The sequence below is a fragment of the Miniopterus natalensis genome, chromosome 18 (assembly GCF_054644295.1).
Source record: "Miniopterus natalensis isolate mMinNat1 chromosome 18, mMinNat1.hap1, whole genome shotgun sequence".
NCBI classification, from domain to species: domain Eukaryota; kingdom Metazoa; phylum Chordata; class Mammalia; order Chiroptera; family Miniopteridae; genus Miniopterus; species Miniopterus natalensis.
The window spans coordinates 32,835,269-32,859,871 of NC_142098.1; the positions used below are offsets into that span (position 1 = coordinate 32,835,269).

The following is a 24,603-nucleotide window of genomic DNA, read 5'->3' on the forward strand; positions in this document are numbered from 1 at the left end:
TCCATTTCTTGGCCTCTGGGTGGGATTTTTAATCTGCAGACTCTACCACTGCCAGCACTCCAAGAGAGATTTCTGGTGGGGTAGCTCCTTCCAAACCCTGGTCAAATGTCCCCACCTCCAGGAAGCCCCCTCTGGTTTCCTCCCCATTCTTGGCTTGCACCTTTCTCAAAGCAGTAAGGCAGCAGAGTGTGGTGGCCACAGGCTCAGGGGTCAGGCAGGCTGGCTTCAATTCGCAGCTCTGTCAATCACCAGCTGTGTGGGACCTTGGGCCAGTCACCTAAACTCTCTGCATCCCTTTCATTATCTGTCAGGTGGGTACAGAATTACTCACCTCATAGGGCCTGCAAAATGCTTAACACATTGCCTTGCATTTAGAATATGGAAAGTACAGGCTAAAGTCAGGCTTGTTAATGCTCATCTGTTCTGCATTGCCTTTATCCCTGGGCACACATTTTCTTATCTATGATGTCAGGATTCAATGTACAACTGGTGGGCAAGAACCTATTCAAATTGCTGGGGTGGGTTACCCTTTAACCTTGCCAGAGACAGACACTCTACCTTAGCCTGGCCTCGCCCAGGAGTGCCCCTGGCTGTCCCCAGGACATGATGCCTTCCTTTCTGTGGGTTGGTGGACAGAAAAGGTCTGGTCCTGAAGCTATGTGGACAGAGCAGACAACTTTTTGCTTACATAATATGTTCATTGGCTGTGCCTCGCAGAGCAGGACACTTTCTTCTCTGAGTGACCTGGGGCACCTCATCTTACTTCTACACTCTGCTTATGTCATAGGGAAGAGTCCCCAGGCCTGGCCAGACCTTCAGAGCCTGCCTCTCCTCTTTAGGGGGGCCCCAGGTGCACTGGTATGGTGAGAGAGCCTGATATGAGGTGTCTAAAAATCCCCTTTGAACCCCTTTTTTTTCTTTAGGGCTCAAGTTCATTGTCTGAGGTGGAGGGGGTGGGGCTACAAGCAAGGGACAGGGGCACAAGGAAAATCCAATTCTCAGGCCTGATTCTATACCTCACCCCCTCCCGGGCCTTGGGGTTTAGATCCTGACTCTCTACCTGGGGTCACCAGATGGTTTTCTCCAGCCCCCACCAGTCCCCCAGGAGTTGGTAGGGGGAAGGAAAGGGTAAGATATTATCATCCGCAGGTCCTGACCCTCTCCCAGCCCCTGCAAAACATCCCTCCCAACACACATACACACATAACGCGGGCCTGTTGCCTCCCTGTGGGAGCATTAGGTTTATTTCCAGTAAGGCTGAACTCTTAGGGAGATGGGGGATGCTAACATACATCCTCTGTTCAGCTGGGAAACTTGCGGCGGCATGGTCCAGCAGCCGAGGATCAGCCTCCTTTTCACAGATTAACGCCAAGGGATTAGGTAGTTGACACGACTGTGGAGAAAGAGGGGTGAGGTGGGGATCTCCATGGTATCCTAGGGAAAAATCAGGCTGTCCTCTAGGCCACCCCACAAAACCCACCTTGCCCTCAAAGCTCGGAAAACACAGCTTCCACCCCATCTCTCTGGCTCAAGAACCTTCAATGGCTCCCTATTTCCTATGATAACTTTTCAGTTTCTCTGCTTGACTTCCAAGCCCCCCTCCCTTCAATTTGTCTCATCTTTAGCTCCCTCTAATCCCCAACCATGCACTGCATTACTCGTTTTCAACCCTTTAGTGAACCTACTCTGGCAAGCATCATATAGTAGTAAAAAAATAGCAAGTGTTCTCTTGGGTGTGCACGGAGTGGGTGAGAGAAGGCAAGCTTTCCATCAATAATAATAATGCAATAGTCTGTGTGCCATCAGATAGGGATACACATCCATAGTGACCAAATGGAGGGGGTTTGAGCTGGAGGGGAGAGGCAGAGGGTCAGGGAAGACTCCAAGGACGGGACATCTGGGCTGGGAAAAGGAGTTTTTCAGGCACAGAAGGATCATCTAGGTGCTGAAATAGCACAAGGGAAGGCGTGGAATGCTTGGTTGCACTGGTGGTTTGGGTCACACCAGGAGACTGCTAAAGCGTAGAGAATGGACTTGGAGAGGTGGGAGCCAGCCCAGTTACGAAGATGCTTGACTATCTCGCACACTCCAGCTGAAAACACTAGCCCCAGCTCTTACCACCTCTCTGCATCCTGGAAGACAGAAATTGGCTCTTTCCATCATGTTTCTTATATCTGTTTGTTCTCTTGGCCCCTGCTCTTCTCCCAGGTAAACTGCCGCCCCCCCCTCCCCTTGGGAACATCAGGGACACATTGAGTGGGAGAAGCTCTGGGCTCCCTCCACAGGTGGGCTGCACTTTTGCCAGGGCGGGTCTCTGGAAGGAAGCAGCTCTCGCTCTCTCTCTCTCTCTCTCTCTGACATCATCGGGGGCTGTGCACCCCTTGGAGGCCCCCTCGCCAGGTCCCCAGGCGGAGCAGGGGTCTGAGAATCCGGGAAGCCAGAGGCCCGAGGGTGGCAAGGCCTGGTGTGGGGCGGGGACACGGGGACAGTTCCTTGCCTGTATCTGGAGCCGAAGCATCGGAAAGCATTCCTGCGAAAGAGGAAGGAGGGTGAACCCGAGGTGGGGAGGCGCACTCCCATCCTGGGGAACCTCCCTCTCTGGAAACCTCGCTGGCCCCTCGGGAGGCTCCAGGCCACCAGAAGGATTACGCTGCACCTTCGCCCACCTAAATGCCTCCACCTCGAAAGGGTGAAGTTGCCAGGGACTGGATGGAGGACAGGGCGCTCCATTTGGTAGGAGTTAAACATTCATTCATTTTGAAATTGCGATTTTCTTCTGATCTATTTGGAGCCAACCAAATTTCTCCCAGATGTCACAGGGGTCCGGGGCCTGTGGCCTCACTTACAGGGAATCGAAAGGCAGGGGCTTCTGTCCATAGCGGTCCAGGCTGGGGTTCTGGTTGAGACAGTACTGGGCCGGGCCAGGGGGATGGAGGGTGGTCCGTGAGCGCGGGGGGGGGGAGGGACGACGCCCCCCCTCGGCCCCCTCCCGCGGCTCCCCGCCCACCCCGCGCTCTCTGCGGGAGGTCTTGTGGCCGGGGACTGGGGGACCCCGCTGTCTGCCTCCTCCCCCCGCCCCACCCCGGGTTAGCCGCTCCTCCCTCCCCCCTGCGGAGCCCCCAGGACGGGCAGCGCGCAGCCCTCCCTACCCGCCAGTTCTGCGTCAGCTCCGGCTTCAAGTAGCGCACCGCGTAGCCGCTGAAACTCTCCACTGCGGAGAGAGCGCCCGTCGCGCGTCTTTCGCCCCCGGAGCGCGGCCGGAACGAGCCCCGCCCCCACCTTACCTGAGCCCCGCCCCTAGGTCAAGCCCCGCCCACACCTGCCCTTAGGCTGGGTCCCGCCTTAACTGCGGGGCCAGAACAAGCCCCGCCTCCAGACACTGCTCCTGGGGTCGCAGAAGCCACCCCGGGCTCAGCCTCAGATCCAAGGGCTGCTGGCCCGGACCTGGCTCCCACCGGGTCCCCAAGACGAGCCCCGCCTCCACGTGCCTCAATCCGTCTCAGCCCTTCGCTCTCTAAGTGCCCCCCTGCTCCCCAGTTCCCCGCCCTGTCCTTGCTGGAGCCCACCCCCTTGTCCCCAGTCCGAGGTCAGCGCTCCGGGTCTGTCGCGCCCCAGGGCGTCCTCCGCGCCGGGCAGACTGACCCCTCTTGCTCGGGCAGGGCAGTTTGAACTCGCCGGCAGAGGACACGAAACGGGACCAGTCCTCGATAGCGCGCGTGAAACAGGGCCAGTCCACTCGGTTGATGCCCCGAGCGATGGGCACGAGGTTTCCCTCGCGGCACCTGCGGCGGAGCCTCTGGCCAGTCCCGGTGATGTCCTGCGAGGGCCATGGGAGTCAGGGCCCCGGGGGGAGATGCAGAAGCCTGGGGGGCTGGCCCAAACCACCCCAGAGGACGGAGCTGACACTTGGCTCATGTGACTGAGGGGCGCCTGAAGCCCCTGATGGAGATGGGAAGGGAAACGGGTCCCAAGGGGGCAGCTGAGGAAGTACACGGAGTAGAGCCCAAGACCAGAGGTGCCCTGGGGCTGGGTGCAGGCAGGGCCTTCATTCCTTTCCCCTGAGCGCCAGGGGCAAGGGACACTCACCAAGCACTGCAGGGGTTTGTTGGGGACCCCGAGGAGTGTGTAGTAGGCATTGTCAAAGTCAGCTGAAGAAGGAAGGGAAAGGGAGAAGGGGTGTCTTGTGCACCAGCAGTCACAGGCCCACACACCAGAGGTCTGGCTCACACTGCTTTAAATTTTTTTTGGGGGGGGAATATGTGACAACTTTAAAAAATCTAAGATAAAGTGGATTTTTACTTAACATGACTTATAACAGTAAACTTCAAAAGACCAAACATTTCAATACAAAAAAAGTGAAACCACAGAAGTACTAGAAGAAAACACCGGTAGCCAGTAGGGCTCAGCTGGTTGGGCACCATCCTGTGCACCAAAAGGTTGCTTGTTTGATTTCCCCACTCCCACCCTGTAGGGGGCGTGCAGGAGGCAGCCGATTGATATTTCTCTCCCACTTTCTTCCTCTCTCTCTAAAAAAAGAAAAAATCAATTTAAAAAATCTTTAGAAAAAAAGAAAAAGAAAGAAAACATGAGTAAATTCCATCCTAACCTTGGGGTGGGGAAGGCTGTACCAACTCTAAATCTGGGAGCCTTAAGGAAAAGGTTGATAACTTTGGCTACATAAACATAAACTTGCACATTGCAAAAATGACATGAGAAGTCAAAAGAATGGGGAAAATATTTCCACTTATTTTTCAGATGGAGAGAAGATGGGGCAGAAGCTGTTATCATTGCTTTTGTTATTACTCCTACTGCTGTAACTACTGACCTCTGCACAGCTCTCTCTCCATTAATAATAATAATAATAACAACAACATCAATAACAATGTGCTCAGTTCGTTGAGCATCTGTTAGGTGCCATACACTCACTACTCGAAGTACATTTCCTCCCTTACCTCGTTTTAACCTCATACTAGCCTTGTGAGGCAGGTCCCATTATCACTTCCATTTAACTGATAAGGAAACAGGCTCAGACCTTTCGAGGTTTCCTGGGTAGGAAGCAGCAGAGCTGGGACAAGCCCCTTGAATGCTTTCACCTGCCACTCATGGCCTTTCACTCCCAGGTCTCTCTCCTCCAAACCACCTACCCCTTCCCGAAAGACCCAGGGCCCCCAGCGGCAGGTAAGGTGGCCTGACCTTTGCGGCAGTAGGTAGTGGACTGGCAGTGCTCGTCTGACAGGCAGGCCCTGACAGAGTCCATGTCCATGCGGCGCAGGGTGGGCAGGGCCGGGTGGTAGATCTGCTGCTTCACGCCCGCCAACTGGTTTCTCTGCCGCTCCATGGGGATCAGGATGGCTGGGGACGCGTACACGTGGGCAGAGCCATCCTCCCAGGGCACCAGGTCAATGATGCGGGCCATGGCTGGGGAGCCAAGAGTACAAAGGGGTTCATCCTGGGCTCAGGCCAGCCAGACACCCTTCTACGTGGGAATGCAAGTTTGGCCAGTGCTTATTTGTCTGGTGGTCTGACATTTATTGAGCATCTACTGTATGCCAGATCCTGTTTTTTCAGGAGCTCCCCATGTGGTGGCAGGGACAATCAGACAACATGACACACACAGGATGTGCTAGGGACTCTGGTAGAGCTCAGGACAGGGTGTTGTGTGTCTGGGGTGGCTGAGGTTGGAGCATTCAGGGAATGGCTAAAGGAGGTGGCGTTTGAATCTATTCTTAAATAAAGAACAGGAAGCAGCAGCAGCAAGTGGGTTCAGATTTAGCTCAGATTGGTAACTAATTATGGACTTTTGGCCTTAGCTAAGGCCTCTGGCATTTACTCAAAATTCTACAGGGGGACAGAAACATTTTAAAGAAAGGGAGAGACATGATAGATACAAATTAGGAAACATTGCTGGCTAGACAGTGCCTTTCTTTAAAAAGCAAGTATTCTCAGAAGCCGTTTAGCCATTTCAACTTTAGTGAGAATTAGTTGACTCAGCTCATTTCTTTCCTGAGTCCTGTTACAGATGAGAAATGGAGGTGGGTGGTAGGTGGGCAGGAGGTGAGGACCTAAGGCTATGGAGGAGCAGGGAGAGGGCACAGGGGAGAGGCCTGCAGGAGGAGGAGGGACAGGGAGTGGAGCAGGGAGAGAAGGGAAGGAAGGACTCCTTGCTCCTGACCCGCCCATAGTGGCTACCTGATCTGCAGGGCACAGGACCCAGGTACACAGGCTTCTAAGGATTTTTTGCTCTTCCTGCTACTCAGTGGGGAGAAGAGGCAGGGAGATGGGCCAGGCCCCAGTGCCATACAAGACAGTAGGGGAATAAAGAATGTTCTGCAGAGACAATGCCCATTGCAGCCTGATTGTGAGGGCACCCACTCCTTGGCAACCCTGGCAACCACAGGCTCTGGGGAGAAAAGCCTGCTGCCAGGGACCCTGCCCCCCCATCCCATTTTAATCTTCCTGAAGGTTGCTGTCTCCTGGGCCACAGCACAGGCCAGGCATGTTGGGAAATGTCAAACAGGGAGAAGGGCTCCCTGGGGATGGCCATGCCAGGGCTGGCAAGGGCAGGCTGTGTGACCCTAGACTAGTTACTATCTCTCCCTGGGCCTCAAGGCTCCCATCTGTGTTAAGCAAGGGCCCTGGGGGATGTCTGTGATCTGGGAGGAGGCCCTTCCCTCCCTGCAAACCTCAGGGAAGAGGGCACTGTCCTGCCTGCCAGCCCTAGGGGCTCCAGGGATGGAGATTAGGGGCAGTCATTATCCAGGGTCAGTATAAGGGGATCAGGGAGAGTGGTGGCCTCAGCAGGACAGGGATTAGCAGGTGATACATCATCCCCAGCCCCCTGCAGGCCCACAGCTTCCCTCCCTCCTTCCCAGAAAGCAAGGTCATGAATGCCTAAGCCCAGCACCCTGAAGCCCCTGGGGCCTGTCCACCGCCATGGTCACAATCATTGGAGAGAGACCCTCAGGTGAGGGAACCCTGGGAGAGCCTAACCTATTTACATATATCGGCATTTGCTTTGCATGCACCTGCCCAGGGGCCAAGCTTGTGAGACCACATAGAATTTGGATCCCCAGTTGCTCCTGCAGGGCTCCATACAGCCCCGGGGCAGCATCCCCAAGTCCACTGCTTACAGAAAACTCTCCCAGAGTTGACTTCATTCACCCCCATTTATTTTTTAACTCTTTTAAAGCTGTAAAATGTAACAAAATACAGAACGTGCATAAATAATGTAACCCAAAGTTTATAACGTGAGACCCCATGTAACTGCCACTCAAGTCAAGACATGGGGTACTACTTTGCAAAAACAGTTCAGCAGTTTCTTAAAAAGTAAAACATGAATTGACCATATGACCCAGCAATTCTGCCTCTAGGAATCTTCTCAAGAGACATGAAAAGATATGTCCACACAAAGACTTGCACGCAAATGTTCAGAGCAGCATTTATAGTGGCCAGCAAGTGGAAAGAACCCAAGTGGCCGCTGACTGGTGAACAGATCAACAGACTGTGCTGTGTCTAGACCGTGGGATACTCTTGAGAATGAAAAAGAAATGGAGAATCGATACGTGCTACCATGTGGCCGATCCTCAGAAACACCACGCTAAGTGAGAGAATTCAGATACAAAAACACTCTGCATACATAACCACGACTTGTCTTTATAGTTTCACTGCCTGTGTCCGCAGCCAGAGACAAGACAGGCTAACGCGGCCCTTTTTGAACTTTGCACGGGTCATTGGGGTCTTTTGAGTCTGGCTCCTTTCCTTCCGTATAGATGCACAAAAGGGTCCCAACTAGGGTGCAGCTGAGCTTCGTTCACTTTCCTCACGCCAGAGCCCATCTGACTTTGCCCGCCCCCCAGTAGCTCCATTGCCTCCAGGCTGCCCAATCCAGGGGACACACAGTGGTCTCATGTGACCCCTCCTCCCGCTCCCCACACCTGAGCACCTGAGGAGCACCCGCTTCCTGGCTCTCCTCTCTCACTAGCCGCTCCTGCAGTCTCCTGTCCTAGCTCCTCCTCTTTTCCCAACCTCAAAATGTGCCAGAATGTTCCAGGTGACATCTTTGGCTCTCTTCTCTTCTTTATCCTGGGTTCCCCAGGTGACCTCAGTCAGTCCTGTGGTTTAAGAGTCACCTACAAGCTGAGCTGATGCCTCCAACATTTCCATCTCCAGTCCACCTGTCCCCAAGCTACACACACAGAGACACACACACACCTCACCACCTCCTGCACACACACACACACTTTACCATCTCCTGCACACACAGACCTACCACCTCCTGCACACACACACACCTCACTGCGTCCTGCACATATACACACACACTTTACCATCTCCTGCACCCCCCCCCATCTCCTCCTGCACACTTTTGCATGGATGTCTCTCAGGCATCTAAACAAAGTAGAGGTCATGATTTCCCCCCACAGCTCTTTCTCCCTCTCAGCCCCAGGTTTCCCCATTTTGGTAAATGGCACCACCTCCCACCCAGTTGCCCAAGCTGAGCCTCCCAATACACCCCTTTTCCTACGCCTCCCCTTTGTCTCTCCCTCTACTGCCAGCTGTCTCGTCCAAGCCCTGTCATCTCTGCACTGGCCTCTGTCAAGCCAGAGGAAGGGTGAATATCAGCAATGACCGAGGCCATGCAGGCCCAGGCAGAGGTGCCTCATCCCTGTAGCCTGGTACATTTACAGGGGAGGGGCAGGGCCACCCTGAGCTTTGCCACTGGTGTTCAGCTTCGGCGGAAGGAGTCTTCTCCCACACAGCTGCCTCTGGAGTTGTAGCTCAGAGGTCTGGGGTGGGAAGGAGAGCCCAGGGGTCCCCCAGTCCCAAACTGGATTGTCTCCCTGCAGCCTCCTGACCAGCTTCCTGCTTCCACACCTGCCCACTGCCCAACAGCCACGAGGGGGTTGCTGTTTGCTCCCTGGGCATCCACCTCCTCTCTTCCACTGCTACCTCCCCACCCCCATTTGGTACCTGCTAATCCTTTGCACACGGCTCGTGCTGCCAATTAATCCCCCTGTATTCAAGAGGCCAGCTGTGAGTGGTAGGGAGAAGGCAATTCCTGGCTGGTGGTCAGTATCTGAACAGGTAACTTGGGCTGAGGTGGCCGCTCAGTGGCAGTGGGACGGCTGATGGGATCCCCACGCTCTCCTTCTAGCCAGGCATTTAGACATGGAGAACTGGGCAAGGCTGAGAACCTTGGGGCTTCCCTCACCCCTACCTCCCCATGCGGCTCAAACCCTAGTGTGCATCTGGATCCCAGAGGCAGATTGTGGAATGCAGACTCTAGGCTCCGCAGGGGGCTTGAAGGGGCCTAGGAATCGGTATTTTACCAGCTCCCCAGAAGAATCTGAAAGGCTGGTGGTCCAGGCACCACTGTTGTCCTGGGCTGCCTCTCTCAGGTCCCCTTTCCTACCTGAGCCACCGTCATCAAATGGAGTCAGCAAGGATGTGGCCAAAAGATGGGAGGGACCTGCAAAAGTTTCCATGTAGAAGGACATGGCTGAGTCTGGGGGAAGAATTAAAACTGGGAGTGAGGAAAGCTTCCCTTGTCATTTCCAGAAGGTTCAGAAACTTGAGTCACAATAGCTTGCTGCTGGAAAAGGGTTCCCAGGACCCGCCCGCAGCCTGGGTCCAGGGTCCCAGGTGGAGGAGGGGGTCAGAGGAGCCCTCTACCAACAGCTGGGGGGCCCATGGTGGGGTGGGGGGGCATGCCGTGTTGGGTATTGCCCCAGGAGGGCCCTTTCAGGGCTGGGAGTTTGCACACACTGACCTGTGTGGTGCTCTCTGGGCCAGGCCATCCTGCAGGGATCTAATCACGAGTGCAGGGCTCCCCGTTCCCTAAAGGTAAATGATACCAGAAACTGAACCTATATAAGGTAAGGCTGAAATATCACAGTAAACCATGAAAAGGGGGCTTAACTAACATTTTGCAAAGGTTAATTTTTGTCTATAGTAAAACAGATTTTTCATTTACATATTATTTATGATGTATTTATAAAAATTTACAAGGGGATTATGCTGAACATGATATTCCACACAAGCATTTTTACTTGATTCCAAATAATCATCACAGCCATTTATTAAGCTCCCAGTGTGTACAAGCCACTGTTCTTATCAGTTTATTTCATCCTTACCGTCACCCCTACTATCCCATTTTACAGACAAGCAAACTGAGGAACTGAGAGTTTAACTGATTTGCTCACGTCTGGAGTCCAGAGTGTTACACCTTTCCATGTTAGTTCAGATAGATCCATAATATTCCATTATTGGACGTAGTGTAATTTATTTAACATGCGCCCCTCTTTACAGGTGAACATTTAGGTATTTTCCAATAACCAGTCTCCTATTGATGGATATTTGAATGTTTTTCATCTTTTTGCTATAACACTGTTGTGAACAGCCTCTTTATACACATGTGTTTGTGGGTTTGAGTATTTCTACTTGGAGATATAATTGGCAAAATATTTTAAAAGATGAGAGGAAAGAGAAATGTGTAATCCACAAAAGTGGCCCCCAGGTGGTGGGAGCAACTGTGAGCACTCTGGGGAGGTCTAAGGACTCCATCCCCTACAGGTGTCAGGATGTTGGGCTGGGTCCAGAGGGTGCTGCCTCAGCCCCCAGGGACCCCTCAGAAGACCAGGATGGAGGAGGAGGAGGGGGCAGAACCAGAGCCAGAGCCTGACCTGGAGGCAGAGCTGGAACCAGTGCCAGAGCCTGAAAGAGCCCCCCAGGAGGCCAAGCTAGAAGATGAGTCCCTGGTAAGAAGGGAGGGTGGGGAAGGACATACTGGATAGTAAGTATTTTAGGCGTTGCTGGTCATGCCATCTCTGTTAATTACTTAACTCTGTCATTGGCATGTGAAAACAGCCACAGACAATGCATAAACAAGTGAACATGACTGTGTTCCAATAAAACTTTATTAACAAAATGAGCAGCAGGCAGGATTTGGCCCATGGGCCATTGTTTGCGAGTCTCTAGAGTCTAGAACAGAGCTACTTGAAGTAGCCAGTGCATGGACTGTTTGTTACCAGCCCATGATGAGTTTAGAAGCTTGCTAGAATGTAAACCTACTATGGGACTAAACATAGTGCTTCGTCAGTTATAGTTGTTTGGCAGTAAGAGTTTCTCAGCGAAGAAAACAGTGTGTTGATAAACATTATGGTGCAAACTGCCTATTCACTGTGGACCAGTAACAGTTTGCAGACTGGACCACACTCCGAGCAGCACTGCTCTAGAGCTTTCCTTCGAGCCCATCAAATCTTGCCGGTCTGTAAACAGTGAGCTACCCAGGCTTAGAGCTTGTGTGTGTATGTGTTTGCATGTGCATGTACACACGTGTGTGTACCTAGAGGTGTACTCTGTGTGTCCTTAGTGGTATCTTTGTGCATGCATGTGTATTTTTAAGTCAGGTGTACATGGCACGGGGCAGCCTCCTGGGTGATGTGATAGGCCTGGGGACCACCTTAGGGGAGCGTGAGGGCCCAGCCTGGATAAGGGGCCCTGGGGCTGGGAGGAAGGGAGTGTCTCAGGGGGAAGCTAAGCCCAGCAGGATTTACAGAGGTGATTATGAGAATAGAGTTGTGTGGTCCTGTGGGGGGGTGGAAAGGTCCCTTATGGGTGGGTCAGGGCCTGCTCCTGCCTGAACCAGACTGGTCTCTCTGAGGGCTTACACGGTACTATTTGAACCCTCTAGCCACCCAAGGAGCCATCTGAAGGGGAGGAAGAAGCTGCGGCTGACCCAAACCCTCAGGGTGAGTGCTGGAAGCCCAGGATGGCAGGGTCCCAGGTGGGAAGGGGCTGCGTTTCTCCCTCAGAGCCTTGGAGAGGAACCACGATGCTGGCAGGTCCATTTCACAGTGAGGCTCAGAGAAGCTAAGGGTGGCTCCTGGGGACTTTTCAGCTGAGCTGAGCCGGAATACCAGCCTTCTGACCCCCTTGGGATTCTCCCCTCTCCTCTGCCTCTGACTTGACCTCCCCAGCAGGGTAGAAATGGGCTCTCCGAGGCCCCAGGTGTAAAGTGTGGGGGACTCTTTTCCAGAGACCCAGAAGGCTGCCTCTACTCCACGCACATGTCTTCAGGCCCAGGTTGCTGTGATTCCCACAGTGAACAGGTACTGTACCACCTCCCCTCCTTAGGGCCAGCCCCTACACAAGCTAGGGACCTGCTGGGGGTGGGGATCCGCACTGCTCTCAAGACCACAGTCACTCCCAGGCCAAGTCTGGAACATTTGGGGAGTTGGCTGAAGAAAACCTCAGGCAGAGGGTGGGTATCTCCTGGGCCAAATGGGCAATGTGACCAAGAGAAGTGAAGGGTGGGGCCAGAAGTGTCTTGGTGCCTGGGTGAAATGAGATCCAGAGTGGCCAGAGCTTCTGATTTTCCCAGGATGCCAGAAGTCCAGACTTTTACATGAGATCTCCCAGTAGGCTCAACCATTATCCAAGTGAGCACGCCCGTGGCTGGGGCTGGCAGAGGCAGTGAGCTTGTGAGCCTCATATTTAGGATGACAAGCCTCTGCCATGAGGAAACACCTCCCAGGAAACCCTCAAGCCTTTTGGGGCACAATGTGTGCCAAGTGCAGGATGGGGACCCCTGAGCCAGGCTAAGGGGGAGACAGGATGGTGGGGTGGGCTCAGGATGGCACTGGGCATACCTGACTCACAAAGAGTTGGTGTTCCCACTTTCCAGAGAGGGACACAAGGCTCAGAGGGAGATGATGTGTCTGGAGTCTCACAGTGGGGAGATAAAGGTTTGCAATTCCAACCAATTGCTTTAGGTTGAAAAAAGCAAGATCCTTAGCTGTAGCAGGCCAGTCCGGCCCCCTGGGCCTGGGGAGGTTGAGGGTGGTCCTGTATCTTTGTCCCTCCGTCCCTCTGCAGTCCCAGCACCTGGGTGCTGACCTGGCTCAGGAAGGGCGTGGAGAAGGTTGTCCCACAGCCTGTCCATAGCCGTGGGCCCGCCCAGAGCACTGCGGCCAGCCTGGAGGGCCCAGATCAGGTACTGCGGGGGCTGGGAGCTGCAGAGTGTCGGGTGTGGAAGGGGCTGGGGGAGGCTGACACACCTCGCTCTCTGCCCATGCTGTCTGTCTGTCTGTCCCCGCAGGCAGGAGCACAGATCCTTGGGCACTGCAGCACTAGGGCCTCAGGTAAGGCCACAAGGCAGGATAGCTTTACAGAGGTGTTGCTGAGGGGCGATTGGCATGGGCCTTTCCTCTGGGCAGAGTCCACAAGCTGAGTTTCATTTGACTGGCCCTGGATCCAAGCCTGGTTGAGTTGGGCTGACCGGGGCGTCCTGGGCAGGCCTGCTGCTGACTGCCATACTTTTTTCCTTCTGCAGATGGATCCAGTGAGGCCTCCAGGGCAAAGGACACTGGGTGAGCCCTTGTCCCTGAGCGCTGGTTTGGGAGCCCCCTGAGCCTCATCCCTCTCCCCCCGCCCTGAGTTCCTTGGAGAGTATCCCGTACAAGGCCCCACCGTGCAGAATGGGAGCCAACGGCGAGGAGGGGTTGGGCGAGGTCTGGGACACAGGTGGTGGTCAGGACGGTGTGGCTGGCCCTCCTCAGGCCGCCCGGCTGACCACAGGCCCCTCTGCAGGCCTGGGCCCTGGCTGCTCAGGTGGTTTGAGCAGAATCTGGAGAAAGTGCTGCCTCAGCCTCCAAAAACCTCCGAGGTAAGTGGAGGAAACAGGGAAGCAGGAAGCCAACCACCTGGGAGGGTTTCTGGGCTGCTCAGGAGGGGCCTGCCTATTCCAGTAGTCTCTCCCCAACCCCCTCCCTGGGATCTCAGAGGGTTGCTGATGGGAGGAGTGACTGTAGGAGGGACATGGGATTCAGGGGAAGGATGGGCCAGCCCACAGCTGGCCAGGGGAGAGAGTGCGCAGGGCTTGCTTTGTTCTATCACTTCTCTCCCTGCTTATGATCCAGGGCTGCAGAGAAGAGCCTGCAGACATTGCCATGGGCCCAGGTACAGGGAGGGGGCCTGGGAGGGGGCTGTCTGAGATGGTCACAGGCTGGGCTGGGGGTATGACTGGGGCCTGAGGGATCCCAGGGGAGGACCTTAGCCCTCACCCAGGCTAGGGAGGGTTCAGGGCTTGCCGGGAATGGTCTATTGTCGGGGGCACTAGAACCCCCCTCCCCAGTCCAGGCTGGAAATCCCGTGGCCTGGGACAGCTTTGTGAATTCTTGGTCAAGTCCCTTTTGGTCCCTGGGCCTCAGCCCCATGTCTGTCTTATGATAGGCGTGGTTGGCTGATCCCAAGGGGCTTCCCGCTTAGCCGTGTTTGCCCCTCAAATCTGGCCCCCCTGTGGCCTTAAGGGGTCAGGGACTCTGCCATGTCATCTTAGTCTCCTGCTCTCCCTCTGCTTAGAGCCCCCAGGATGTGCCTTGGAAATGGAGCCCATGCTGCAGGCCCTGGAGACTCATCCCCTGCCCACTCCTGGCCCCCCAGAGCCTGAGGAGGAGCTGACTCCAGAGCCCCAGCCCAGCTTCCAGGCTTCTTCCCTGCCACCCCCTGGGGACATTGCCAGGTGAGCTCACCCTAAATGCCACACCTCCCTCCCATGGGAGGATCAGCCCAACATTCAACCGTCACCAAACTCTTTTTTTTTTTAATTATAAAAGTAACACATGCTCCTGGGAAAAAACTCAAAGGGGTTTCCAGGACCCCTTCCCAGGGCAGCCCCATCAGCAGCTTCTCAGCCTTCCCAGCATTGTCTAGGCAGACAAGCTTGCGGGTACGTTTCACTTTAAATACACCCACCCGACAACAGAAAACTAGATATATTGTTCTGCACCTTACTTTTTTCACCCAAAAATGCCTCTCTGAGGTGATTTTATGCATCCAGTTCTTCATTCTTTCCATGGCTGCACAGTACTCCATTATATGGATATACCAGATTTTTTAAAGTTTTCTTTTAATTTCCAAGATGTCACTCTATTTTATTTTTGTTTTTATTTATTTATTTTTAAAATTTATCTTTACTGTTGACAGTATTACAGGTGTCCCATTTCCCCTCCCCCCCAATTAACCCCCTCTACTTTGCTCCTACCCCCTCCCCAGGCCTTCACCCCATTATTTACTGTGTCCATGGGTTATGCATATAACTTCTTTGGTTAATCTCTTCCCACCCTCCATCCCCCTTCCCTCTTTCCTCTGAAATATGATCTCCTGTTGCCTGCGTAAATGTCTCCGGATCTACTTAGTTCATCAGATTCTTTTGTTCATTAACTTCTTCTTAAGGAAGACCCTTCAACTTTTCCTGTAGTGCTGGTCTGGTGGTGATGAACTCCTTCAGCTTTTTCTTAACTGTGAAGCTCTTTATCTGACCTTCAATTCTAAATGATAGCTTTGCTGGGTAGAGCAATCTTGGTTGTAGTTTCATGTTTTTCATCACTTTGAATATTTCTTGCCACTCCCTTCTGACCTGCAAGGTTTCTGTTGAGAAATCAGATGACAGTTGTATGGGTGCTCCCTTGTAGGTATATAACTGCTTTTCTCTTGCTGCTTTTAAGATTCTCTTTGTCTTTAACCTTTGGCATTTTAATTATGATGTGTCTTGCTGTGGGCCTCTTTGGGTTCCTCTTGTTTGGGACCCTCTGTGCTTCCTGGACCTGTAAGTCTATTTCTTTCTCCAGGTAGGGGAAGTTTTCTGTCATTATTTTTTCAAATAGGTTTTCAATTTCTTGGCCTCTTCCTTCCCCTTCTGGCACCCCAATAATACGAATGTTGGGCCTCTTGAAGTTGTCCTAGAGGCTCCTTATACTATCCTCATATTTCTGGATTCTTTTTTTCTTTTTGCTCTTCTGGTTGGGTGTTTTTTGTTTCCTCATGTTCCAAGTTGCTGATTTGATTCTTAGTGTCCTCTACTCTACTGTTGACTCCTTGTAAATTATTCTTCATTTCAGTTCGTGTAGCCTTTATTTCAAATTGGTACTTTATTATGTTATCGATTTTCTCAGTTATTTCCCTAATAGTATGCTTAAATATACTTATAAACAAAATTCTGAACTCTGTATCTGTTAGCTTGCTTGGTTCTATTTCATTTAGTTCCTTATCTAGAGATTTCTTCTGTTCTTTTCTTTGTGGCATGTTTCTTTGCCCTGCATTTTGGCTGCTTCCTGGTGTTTGTTTCTATGTATTAGGTAGAGCTGCTATGTCTCCTGGAATTAGTAGAGTGGCTTTGTGTAGTAGGTGTCCTGTAGGGTCCAGTGGCTCAGCCTCCCCAGTCACCTGAGCTGGGCCTTCTAGGTGCTGCTCTGTGTGGGCTGTGTGCACTGTCCTGTTGTAGCTGAGCCTTGGTTGCTGTTGGCATCACTGGGAGGAATTGACCCCCACGCCAATGAGCTGTGAGGACCAGCTGCAACTACAGCCAAAGAGCTGCTATGCTGGAGACACCCCTATGGAGCAGGATTTACTTCAGTGGAGCTTTGGTGTTCACCAAGTGCGCCCCTTGAGTGTGTCATTCGGGGATGCGGTAGGGTTGTAATGCAGCATGGTCGAGTCTGACCACCAGGTGCACTGTCTCTGGGGCCCCCCGGGAGGTGCAAAGTCAGCCTGTGCCAGTGCCTTGCCCAGGGCCACCCAGCATGAGCTACACAGCAAACCGTAGTTGGCTGCTACTTGTGCTGGGCTTGGAGGTGTCCAGGAGAGACCAAGCTATGAGCCAATGCAGCTGCCGCTAGTGCCAGGCCTGGGCCACTTATCAAGCCGTATGGGGCCCGCTGCTGCTTGTTTGAGAGATTTTAGGAAAGTCCTAAGCATGAGGTTCGAGAAGCCCCTTGCACAGAAAAGTCCCTGGAAATGGCCTGGATGAGGTGCAGGTGGGAGGGGCGGGGCCTCCGGGAATCACGGGGCGGGGCCAACGGCGTGCGTCAGGTGCTGGCGACTCAAACATGGCGCCTGCCTGCCGGCTGTGTGGGGAGGACTCGCCACGGGAGCCATGGCCTCCGCCAGCCCTTCTGCCCGGGAGGAAGCCGCCCCTCCAGCTCTCGCCCCGATTCCAGGCAGGTTAGTTCCTCCCCGAGTGTCCCAGGTCCCCCGGCTGCTGCCTGGCGCTGGGCTCAGAGGGAGCGTCCGAGTGAGTCCGCGCTCGGGCCCTTAGGAGGAGCTGCTGGGGCTCCCGCAGCCTCTGGGTCCCTCAGCGACAGTCTCTGCTGGTTTCACAGCCCGAAGTTGTGGGGACGTCTCTTCCCGGCCTGGAGCCCTGGGCTGGGGGCCTGCTGTGGGGCTGGGACCCCTCGCTCCCCCGGGAAACCTCTGCCGCCGAGATTCCCTCCCGGGTTTAAACCGCGGCCGCGTCTCTGAGATTCAGCCCCGACCCGCCCGTGTCTCTGCCCCTCCTACTGCTCTCGATGCTCCTTCAGTTTCCTGGTTCTTCTGTGCAGCTAGATTTCAGGAGCCTCTGAGTGAAGGTGGTTCTGTATTTTAGTTGTAATTTTGATGTGGTTGCGGGAGGCAGCGGGCACAGCTGTTACCTACGCCGCCATCTTGATATCACCCTATTTTATTTTTTAATTCTCATCCAAGGATATTTCTTTTCCATCGATTTTGGGGTTTTTTTAGAGAGAGTGGAGAGGAGGGAGGAGGGAGAGAGAGGAAGAGAGAAACATCAATGTGACAGAGACACATCGATTGGTTGCCTCCCGCACCTGCAACTGAGGCACATGCCCTTGACCAGGAATCAAACCTGTGACCCTTTGGTCTGCAGGCGTTTGCTCTAACCGCTGAGCAGCACTAGCCAGGGCTGGATGTACCAGCTGTATTTAACCACATAGTAGACAGTTAGGTTTGTTTCCACTCTTTTGCTCCAAGCAATAGCCTTGTACAGGCATCATTTTGCCACTTGCAAGCAAATGTGTAGGAAATGAAGTTGCTGGGCCAAAGGATACATGCATTTAAAATCGAGATAGGTGCTCACAAGTCCCCCCACCCTGGCAGTGGGTGAGGGGCCTGAGATGCACTTCTGGGGTGGGGTAGAGGGTGGGTGCAGCCTGAGTTACCTGCTGGGGTCTGAGCAATAGCCAGAGACTGGAATAAGGCGGCCAGGGAGGGGGACTATAGTCTTTGGGGCTGGAGACCTGGGTTCTGGTCAGCCTCTGGTGGGCTTGCCATCTGCCTTGGGTTGGGGGGATCAGACTCTGGTGTCACTTTCCCACCCGGACATGGCCGCTCTCTCCCACCCACAGGTTGGTGGCGTGGCTCCTGCATAGACTGGAGATGGTCCTGCCACAGCCAGTGTTCCGTGAGGAGGCTGGGGCGCAGGTGGGTGCTGGGTTAGGGGAGCAAGGGCCCTGGATGGGGGCAGGAGGTGTCTCAGAAGTCAGGCAAGAGTGGGACGATTAACCTGTGTCTGGGGGGAGCAGTCATACAGAAGGAAGAAGGGAGCCTGCTGCAGGAGGGGGCCCAGCTCGCCCCCCCTCCCCCCCGCTTGTCAGTCCCGCTCAGGGGTCTGCACACTGAGGCTCCATGTTTACAGCACTGAGAGTGCTGGCTCAGCCCTGCCTGCCCAGAGGTCACAGTCAGTGGGGGAGGTGCTACCATGGTGGAGCAGGAGCAGAGAGGATGTAGGGTGCAGAGGAAGAGCCTCCCAGGAGCATCAAGGAAGGATTCCCAGTGGGTGTGGCCTGTAAGCTGAGGCCTGAAGGAGGAGTAGGAAGTGGTCCTGGTGAAAGTGAATGTGGGTGGTTTGCAAAGGACCAGCCTGTGCAAAGGCCCAGAGATGAGAGGACTGGGATGTTCCGGCAAGAAGCCGGGCTCTAAGAAACCCAGTGCTCTGTGTCCCTCCTGTCACCTAGGACCCCAGCATGGGTGGGTGCTGGGAGCAGGGCCTCTATTACTGCTTCCCCTCCAAGAATCTGGCCCTGGCCCTTCTTTCTTGAGGACAATTGGACATCTTCATAGAAGCACCTGGAACGGGATGTGGGAAGCCTGGATCCCAGTCCTGCTGCAGTAGGGGGTGGACCGGGTCCCTGCCCTGCAGGCTGAGCCCTCAGGCTCCGTGTTCCTGAGGCCTCTAGGGTGGCAGAGGAGGCAGAGCTTTGGAGTTTTCCACGAGAAGGAAAGGGGGCCTGGTGGAGAAATGATTAGTCAATGAAGAAGCCCTTTCAGAGAGGAGGGGCTCCTGAGGATGGAAGTAGGGGACAGGGAAGGTGTGGTGCCTTCCTGCAGATGGAGCTTTGAGACAACCCTCCAGGGTTTTTCATGCACAGAGAACTGAAGAGAAGGTGTTCCAGGCAGGGGGCCCAGCTTGGGCAAAGGAGCTGAGGGGGGACCAAGCAGTGATCCCAGTGGGAGAGTGACTAGAGCAGAAGGCAACCTCTGAGGCAGGAGAGGAGCAGAAAAGAGTGGAGCCGGCAGCAAGGGCATCTTCTGCGGGAGTCCAGTGGGAGAGAAGGCGAGATGGTGGAAGCAGGGAAGCCGGTGAGGAGGCCACAGCAGTTTTTCCCCCTTTCTCCCCATGCAGGAGCCTGACTCCCCTGTGACATGTGACGTGCAGTCCAGTAAGTGACACATTGATGGGTCCCCGTGTGCATTTCTGGGAGGGTTGCTTGGTCTGAGCACGCATGGGCAATGGGGCCGTCCCCTGCCAGGCCTAGAGTAGCTAGAGGGGAGGGGGAACAGTCAGGGTCCCCTGACCAGGAGCTGAGGGAGCCCTTGCTCTGCGAGCCCCACCTCAGGTCAGCCTCACCAGGGAGCCACAGTCCGGCCCAGAGCCAGATGGTTGCTCGAGGCCTCTGCTGGGGGCTGGGGTGATGGGGGAGGGGATGGACTTGGCCTGCTGTTCAGCTCCCATGAGGCCAAGTAGATGAACCTCCTTTTCTGCTGGGAGCACCCGGAGAGAGCTCCCCACTGCTCCTGGCAGCTGGGCTGGTGGGTTTGGGTGAGCAGAGGCTGTGGTTGAGGGGAGCTGGGGCTCTGGGCCTCAGGGCCTCCCAAAGCTGAGTCTCATTGTGCCTATGGCTGCGTCCAATCCCAGTCCCACTAGGCCAATGGTGGTCTTTGTGAGAACTCTGAGGCTGGGGACAGCCATTGTGGCCTGGGGCACAGCCAGCCAGCTGATTGGGGAGCTCGGGTGTGAGAGTGGCTGTGGGAGGCGAGGCGGTCTGGGTAATTGTGACGACGCTGGGAGGGGCTCGCCCAGTCTTGCGGAGCTCGTGGCTGCCCTGGAGGGCACAGAGCAGGGCTCCCCATGGCTGCTGGGACAGGCAGTGCCCAAGGCCACAGAGCAAGTTCTCATGAGGTGGATACTAGAGCCCACTGGGCCTGGCAGCAGCTTCTCAGTCAGGCTGAGGCCAACAAAGTGGAAAACGTTCCCTGGAACAGAGACTCCCATCCCCCAGGGGTCATTGAGAGCTTTGAGGATGGAGCCTCCGGCTCCTCTTAACCTTCTCTCTGCTCCTCTGGAAGAGGCAGAATTCTAGGCCTGAGCATGGGGTCAGGGGTCAGGGGTCAGGGGTCAGAGGTCAGTGGTGGATACTGGAGCAGCAGTGGAGCAGCTCAACGCTCCTGCCAGGACCCAGCATTAGTTTCTCAGGGCTGCATAACACAGGGCCGTAGACTGAGTGTCTTCAAACAGCAGAAGTGTATTTGCCCACAGTTCACAAAGCTGGAAGTCCAAGGTCAAAACGCTGGCAGGGGTGGTTTCTCCTGGGGCTCTGAGGGGGACACCGTCTATGCCTGTCCCCTGGCTTCTAGTGGCTGCGGACAATCCTCGGTGCCCCGGGGCTTCCAGCTGCCTCCGACCTCTGCCCTTTCCTCTCTCTCAAATCACCCTCTTTTTTGTCTTATAAGGATATTAGTAACTGGATTTAGGGTTCCCCCTAGATCCAGGATGATCTCATCTTGGGATCCTTAACTAACGTCTGTAAAGACCCTATTTCCAAGCAAGGTCACATTCATAGGCAAGAGGAGTTAGGACTTGATTTTTGTTTTGGGGGGACACTAGATGATTCTGAGGGACTGGGGGTGAGTGTTCCCCCTTCTCCCCACTCCATCCCCCAGCCTCCCCAGCCTTCACCCACTCGGCACCCACTCATTCAGTCCGCCTGTCCACCTAGCCACCCACCCTCTGTCTTCTCCTTTGTTTCAGGGGTGCCAGCAGCTGGGAGCCTCTGAAACAAGGGAGAAGGGATCCTGGGAGAGCACAGATGGAAAAATGGATAGAAGGAAAGAAGGGAGTCCTGAAGAGAAGACCTGCAGGGGAGGGAGGGAGAAGGGTGGCTATGGACCCCGTCCCTTCCTGCAACAGTAACCCCTCCCCCTCCGCAGGCTCACAGGCAGGGAGATGGGGAATCAGAGTCCCTTCCACCATCCCAGAGCTGCCTCTCAGGGACCAAGGCTGGCCCCCATCCACCAGAGCAAAGGGCAGGTCAGCCGAGGGCAGCCTGTGGCCTTGAGGCTAGACAGCAGGGAGACTCTCACTGGGAGACTGGGAAAGCCCATGAAGGACTGTCCTTGAAAGGACGCCTGCGCAGCCCTCAGCACGGTGCCTGCCACGTAGGTGGTGTCCCCATGGAACACAGGTTTTCCCAGAAGAGGTTTTTCTCAGGCTTGGCCACGTTCCTTCCCTCAAACGGTGGTGGATCACAGTGGACAACAGCAGAAGCTTCCATTGACATTAAAGAGCATACGCAGCATGCTGAACCTGTGGTTGTGTAATATTACAACTCCAGATAAGGCTAAAATGAGCACTTCGCTTTGAGAAGTGCGTGGATGAAATGTGGCCTGTGGTGTATGAGTTGCAGGTGGGAGAAGTTAGCCAGGAGTCCTGTGCTGGTTGCTCTGGGTCCAGTTGGCCCACAGATGTCTGTGTTTGGGGCAAGGAGTGATTTTAAAAATTAGAATTAGGCCCGGCCTGTGTTGCTCAGTGGTTGAGCTTCGATGAACCAGGAGGTCACGGTTCAATTCCCAGTCAGGGCTCGTGCCTGGATTGTGGGCTCGATCCCCAGTAGGGGGCATGCAGGAGACAGCTGATCAGTGACTCTCTCTCATCATTGATGTTTCTATCTCTCTCTCCCTCTCCCTTCCTCTCTCTGAAGTCAATAAAAATATATTTTAAGAATGTCTTAAAAAATTAGAATTAGTTGCCAACATTTAAAAAGCAGGTGGCTTATGAAGTCTGGCTTCTCTTGAAAACTGGGAAGATTGGGCTGTAAGAGGCCCACACTAGACATACCACCTCTCCCATGTACACCATCTGCCTGGCTGGTGGGCCCCTGAGTATGAGACCCCTCAGGTCTCCAAATGGTGGTGAGGGGACGGTAGTCCTGGGAGAGGGAATGAAGTGAGCAGAGGCCTGGAAGAAGGAGAGGCTTGAGGGTCACCTAGACCCCTGGAGCTTTTTGGAAACACCTGGTATCCAGGCAATCTCCCCCTTTCTTCCTTTCTCCTGCCTGGAGGTGGGCATAGGTTCCAGATGAGTCTCCCCTGCACCCACTTCTGCCAAGCTCACAGCCCCACATTGTCAGGGACCTGGGTACATGGAGAACTTGAAAATTGCAGATTCCTCTCTGGAGGTGGGATCACCTCCATGAGAAAGTTGGAGGGTGGAGCCTTAGGTCCAGGAAGGAGAAAAAGACTCCCAGAAACAGGTGCTGAGATTATGGGCGTATAGTATGCTGTCACCAGGGGGGTGGCATCTCAAGCGCAGGTAGTGGGTAAGCTCTCTCTGTATCCCTCGGGACATCCCAGGCACCCTGCACCTGGATGTGGCAGGTGGACCTTGAGCCTGGGTCTTTTGGCATCACCTGCAATTCTGTGGTTAGAAGCGTTGTTTCTGCTTCTGGACAAACTCCAAGAAGGAGACCCCAAGGAGAGACAAAGACTAACTGTAATGGAGGTTCTGTCTCAAGAGATAGAAAGAGGGAAACCAATGGGAGGAGACAGGGCGAGTGATCATGGGCTTCAGCCCGTCACGTTAGCGCTGATCTGGCTGCTAATGGTCCCCCTGATAATGGTGCGCGTCCACTGCTTGGCTGAGGGCTGGTGCGTGGCTGGTGATGGCCAGCGCTCCCTGTGTGGTCCCTGGACTCAGAGCCCCAACCCGCTCTCCCCAACACCCTGTGTCCCCTGCAGTCAGCATCCTCCCCGGAGGGCAAGAGGAGCCCAATCTCGTCCTAGAAGGGGCTGACCCTCCCTGGGAGGAGGGCGAGCTTCCGGATGGCTCAGAGGCGGTGGCTTCAGCTCACGAAGGAGAGGAGGAGGCCGTGGAAGGGATGCACAGGTGGGAGCCAGAGAAGGCCCTGAACAATGACCGGGAAGGTAACAGGCACACAGTACAGAGCCCCGAGGGCCTAACGGGGCATAGAGAGTGAACCCAGCTCGCCTCCCCCTCCCTCCCCTCCCCCAGACACCCATCCTTTCCCACTGGCCCTGAGGCTGCCAGGCTCTCCGGTGCCACCAGGGGCCATCTGAGCACATACGAGTGAGTGTGGACTCCCCTCTTTGTCCATTCCTACCCCCCCCCCGCACAAAACATATAGTGTACACCTACCTGCCTGCATCTTGCTATATGCGTTTAACAGTGTATCTTGGGGTCTTTCTGCCTTCATTACATAGAGACTGTTCACACTTTAGTTTACGACTGCATCACATTCCATCATATGGGTGTGCCAGGATTTATTTCACCTGTCTACTGTCAACGGACATTTAGGTCGATTCAAAAGATTTATTATTATAAATAATTCCGCAGCAGACACTCTTGCCCATGCCTGTCAGTGAATCTGCGGGAGGCCTCAAGTCCTTGGGCCCATGATCTACATTGCACAGACGGGGAAACTGAGGCCCGGAGTGGCTCAGGGGCTGACCTCAGGTCATCATCAGGATGGTGGGGGCTGAGCCAGGCCTCTCACACCATGACGGGGCCTTGTTGCTAGAGAGAGCCTGGGGCTGCTCAGGTGGGGGTCCTCAGGTTGATTCTCGATTGAGCGGTTCAGGTCTGGCCTCAAGGGGTAGCAGGACATCTTACTGAAAATGGGGGCAGGAGGTGGGCTCAGGGTGCACCTGCAGGGGGGCTCCCCCCTTGCCTCTGACTGATTTCAGGGAGCTTCCCTGGATTCAAGAGGAGAAAGAAGATGAAGAGGAGGAAGAGCCTGAGTAAGGCACCTCTGCCTTTGGCTAAGGAGTGGCCCAGGGAGGTGGGGGTACAGGGAGGGGCCCCAGGCTACTGGGGTGGGGTGCTCTCTGCTGCTTGTCTTTCTTTTGTGCTGTGTGCCACTGGGCACAGACCAGAGAGGCTGGGGGAAGCTGAGGGTCCCCCCTGGTGTTCATAATGGCCTGCGACTTATAGTACCCACCCCTCCCAACCCCCCAACCCCCCAACCCCACCCCACACATACATGCAAACAAAAGCTAGAATGCAACCTCCATGGGGTGCGGATTTTTGTCTATTGTGTTCACTGCCATGTCCTCAGGGTCTAGAACAGTGTCTGGTACAGTGGCTACCAAATAAATGTAGTTTGAGCGCATGGATGGGTGACCGAAGGGACACAGGCAGTGGCCTCCCATTTCTCCCCAGTAGTCAATAGAGCCAAGGCACAGAGCTGCCTCCTCCTCACAGCCTCCCCAGAGGTCCAGCCTCCTCCCACCCGATTGTCTCTGCCGCCCAGTGAG

The 24,603-nt window shown here is 54.6% G+C and overlaps 2 protein-coding genes across 2 annotated transcripts in view; one reads left to right on the forward strand and one right to left on the reverse strand.

Moving 5' to 3' along the window:
- Positions 1-1,229: 1,229 nt before the first annotated feature.
- On the reverse strand, positions 1,230-5,418 carry SPMIP8 (sperm microtubule inner protein 8). The gene is made up of 7 exons (XM_087827219.1): positions 5,194-5,418; positions 4,087-4,148; positions 3,643-3,817; positions 3,150-3,211; positions 2,847-2,911; positions 2,498-2,530; positions 1,230-1,393 (listed from the first exon to the last, which is right to left on the reverse strand). The coding sequence occupies exons 1-7, from the start codon at positions 5,414-5,416 to the stop codon at positions 1,363-1,365; spliced, it is 651 nt and encodes a 216-aa protein (XP_087683345.1). The 5' UTR covers positions 5,417-5,418; the 3' UTR covers positions 1,230-1,362.
- Positions 5,419-10,580: 5,162 nt separating this feature from the next.
- The window catches only part of CNGB1 (cyclic nucleotide gated channel subunit beta 1), a 46,665-nt gene continuing 32,642 nt past the window's right edge, over positions 10,581-24,603 (forward strand). Inside the window, exons 1-13 of the mRNA XM_087827419.1 lie at positions 10,581-10,757; positions 11,693-11,750; positions 12,038-12,110; positions 12,877-12,994; positions 13,100-13,142; positions 13,334-13,370; positions 13,591-13,666; positions 13,920-13,959; positions 14,362-14,521; positions 18,180-18,255; positions 19,457-19,493; positions 23,068-23,215; positions 24,034-24,087. Of these exons, the coding sequence (XP_087683545.1) occupies positions 10,581-10,757; positions 11,693-11,750; positions 12,038-12,110; positions 12,877-12,994; positions 13,100-13,142; positions 13,334-13,370; positions 13,591-13,666; positions 13,920-13,959; positions 14,362-14,521; positions 18,180-18,255; positions 19,457-19,493; positions 23,068-23,215; positions 24,034-24,087 (1,097 nt within the window). The remainder of the gene's footprint in view (positions 10,758-11,692; positions 11,751-12,037; positions 12,111-12,876; positions 12,995-13,099; positions 13,143-13,333; positions 13,371-13,590; positions 13,667-13,919; positions 13,960-14,361; positions 14,522-18,179; positions 18,256-19,456; positions 19,494-23,067; positions 23,216-24,033; positions 24,088-24,603) is intronic.